This window comes from Cajanus cajan, chromosome 7 (assembly GCF_000230855.2).
Source record: "Cajanus cajan strain Asha chromosome 7, NIPB_CcT2T_4, whole genome shotgun sequence".
NCBI lineage: Eukaryota > Viridiplantae > Streptophyta > Magnoliopsida > Fabales > Fabaceae > Cajanus > Cajanus cajan.
Window position 1 is genome coordinate 11,651,245 of NC_138523.1, and position 2,867 is coordinate 11,654,111.

Sequence of the window (2,867 nt, forward strand, 5' to 3'; positions counted from 1 at the left end):
GATTGAACGTGAACGACCACTCCTCTCCCTGGATCAAAACACATAAGACCGCTAACTAAAGCTTATCTCATCATGTTTTCCTCAGTCCTCCCGAAAACACCCAAAATCCAATCACACACATGCACATCCAGGTTTACGTTACATTGCACTATAGACACATGCTTTCAATAGTAAGACACACGTCACAACCAAAAACCATCCCACCACGACGTGTCACAACCCCCAAGCATGCCTGCCACGTGTCCACCCACCCACCGACCCTCCCCACCACCACCCGGCGAACCTTTCTACAAGCCCACGTGTCACTCACAAACAACCCTCCCCAACCCATCCATACACAGCACAACCCTCTCGTCTCATTCATATAAATCATCAAACCCTCACTTCATTCTCCCACACCCACATATACAACAAAAAATCATTCCATTCCATTCCATTCCATTACATTACATTACATTCGAGTGTTGAAAAAGTAGGCATACAACTTCAATGGCGTCAAAGCAACAGCAACGGGAGGATCGAGCCGAGGCAGCTGCAAAACAAGCTGCCAAAGACCTGGAGCAAGCCAACAGAGAAAGAGACCACACTACAAGCTCCGTGGACCAGCACCACCATGACCTCGATGAACAAAAGCGCGGCGTAATCGGGTCCATGCTAAGAGCGGTGCAAGGCACCTACGAGAACGCCAAGGAAGCCGTGGTTGGTAAGAGAGACCCCTACACCACAGAGGTAATCCACGATGTCACCATCCAACCCGACCATGACGTGGCAACCGGAGAAGTCAGAGACATTTCAGCCACCAAGTCCCCCGGAATCTACGACTCTTCTGCCACTGACAAGGATCCTGCTTCTCAGAAGGCAAAGGAAACCAAAGATGCAACCAAGCAGAAAGCTAAGGAAACCAAAGATGCAACGGCGCAGAAAGCTGGAGAGTACACAGACTATGCTTCTCAGAAGGCAAAGGAAACCAAAGATGCAACGGCACAGAAAGCTGGAGAGTACACAGATTATGCTTCACAGAAGGCCAAGGAAGCGAAAGATGCAACGGCGCAGAAAGCTGGAGAGTACACAGACTATGCTTCTCAGAAGGCGAAGGAAGCGAAAGATGCAACGGCGCAGAAAGCTGGAGAGTACACAGACTATGCTTCTCAGAAGGCGAAGGAAACGAAAGATGCAACGGCGCAGAAGGCTGGAGAGTATTCAGATTATGCTTCTCAGAAGGCGAAGGAGGCGAAGGATAAGACCATGGAGAAGGGTGCAGAGTATAAGGACTATGCTGCTGAGAAGGCTAAAGAAGGGAAAGACAGCACTATGGGGAAGCTTGGGGAGCTGAAGGAATCTGCTACGGAAGCGGCTAAGAGGGCTGTGGATTACTTGAGTGGGAAGAAAGAGGAAACCAAGGAGAAGGCGGCGGAGGCCACGGAGGCCGCCAAGGATCGAACCGCCACGGCGACGGAGGCGGCGAAGAATAAAGCTGTGGAGATGAAGGACAAGGCTGCGGATACTGCTGAGGCAGCGAAGAACAAGGCTGCGGAGACAGCTGAGGCAACAAAGAACAAGGCTGCAGAGAAAAATGAGGAAGCGAAGAACAAGAGAGCTGAAACTGCCGAGGCAACAAAGAACAAGACTGCGGAGACTACTGAGGCAGCCAAGAATAAGGCTATAGGGATGAAGGATGCAGCTAAGAACAAGGCCTCAGAAACTGCTGAGGCAGCAAAACAGAAGACTGCAGAGGCAAAGGCAAATGATAAGGCCAAGGTCTCATTCTTATTCTAAATCTCCCCATTAAATTTGTTATTTCATTTATAATATGACTATATCATTCATAATATGTGACCATCATTTATATTTTATAATATGCCAACTATGATCTTGTAATATATATCACCATCATATGGAGTGTTTGTAGAGGAGCTTATGCATGTTGGAATTGTGTTGGTGTTTGGTGTGATGCAGGAAAATGTGAGAGGTGCAGATGAAGGTGCTAGGAGGAAGATGGAGGATCTGAGGCTGGGAGGTGAAGCCAAGGGGCGTGGGGACAACGTGGTGGTGAAAGTGGAAGAGAGTCGACCAGGGGCGGCGGCGGAGACACTTAAAGCGGCGGATCAGATTGCGGGACAGACCTTCAACGATGTGGGACGCATGGATCAAGAGGGGGTCGCCAAAGTTGAGCGCCGTAACAAATGAAATTAATGTGTCCTATTAATGTTCAATAGTGCTATTTGTGTAATATGTACGTGAAGTTTGTGTAGTGTATTTGGAGTATATGTTTTTGTTGCTTGTTTTCGGAGGGACCACTATACCTTCTGCTTGTCTCTTCAAAATGTGTTTGTACGGTCTTCAACATTGGTTCTCGGAACCATTACATTAATAAAAACATCGTGCGCGTTCTTGTATAATCTTGATGGTGACTGGAATCTGTCATTACATCCATCTAACTGTGTCTTTCAATATGTCTTTCAATACATGGCTGATTTGTTATCAATTTGTTATCAATCTAAATTATAGTATATCCAATTAACTAGTCTCCCCCCAAATTTTCCGTCATTGTTATAGCCAAATTGCTTATAGCTTGCTGTCTTCTTTGGGAAAACAAATTCAACTTTAGCTGTTGTTTGAGCTATAACCTCTTCTTTGATTAGCATGCATGAAAAACATTACTGCCAAATAAAATAAAGTGCTCTTGGAATCATTGGACTACATGTTCAATCACTATCTGCAACTGTAAAGCCTTGAAGTTTCGCATGTCAATGTCACCGTTATTCTTCATATACATGATAGATACATCATATCTTGTCTGCTGTATAAAGAATTTGACTTAACAATCGACTACAGAAATTTTTAAGTAGATTTCCACTAATAAATAT

At 45.6% G+C, this 2,867-nt stretch overlaps 1 protein-coding gene across 1 annotated transcript; it reads left to right on the forward strand.

Moving 5' to 3' along the window:
* The first annotated feature begins 376 nt into the window (after window positions 1-376).
* ECP63 (embryonic cell protein 63) lies at window positions 377-2,399 on the forward strand. The gene is made up of 2 exons (XM_020354983.3): window positions 377-1,758; window positions 1,957-2,399. Exons 1-2 carry the CDS (start codon window positions 490-492, stop codon window positions 2,185-2,187), a joined length of 1,500 nt encoding a protein of 499 aa, XP_020210572.2. The 5' UTR covers window positions 377-489; the 3' UTR covers window positions 2,188-2,399.
* The last annotated feature ends 468 nt before the right edge of the window (window positions 2,400-2,867 follow it).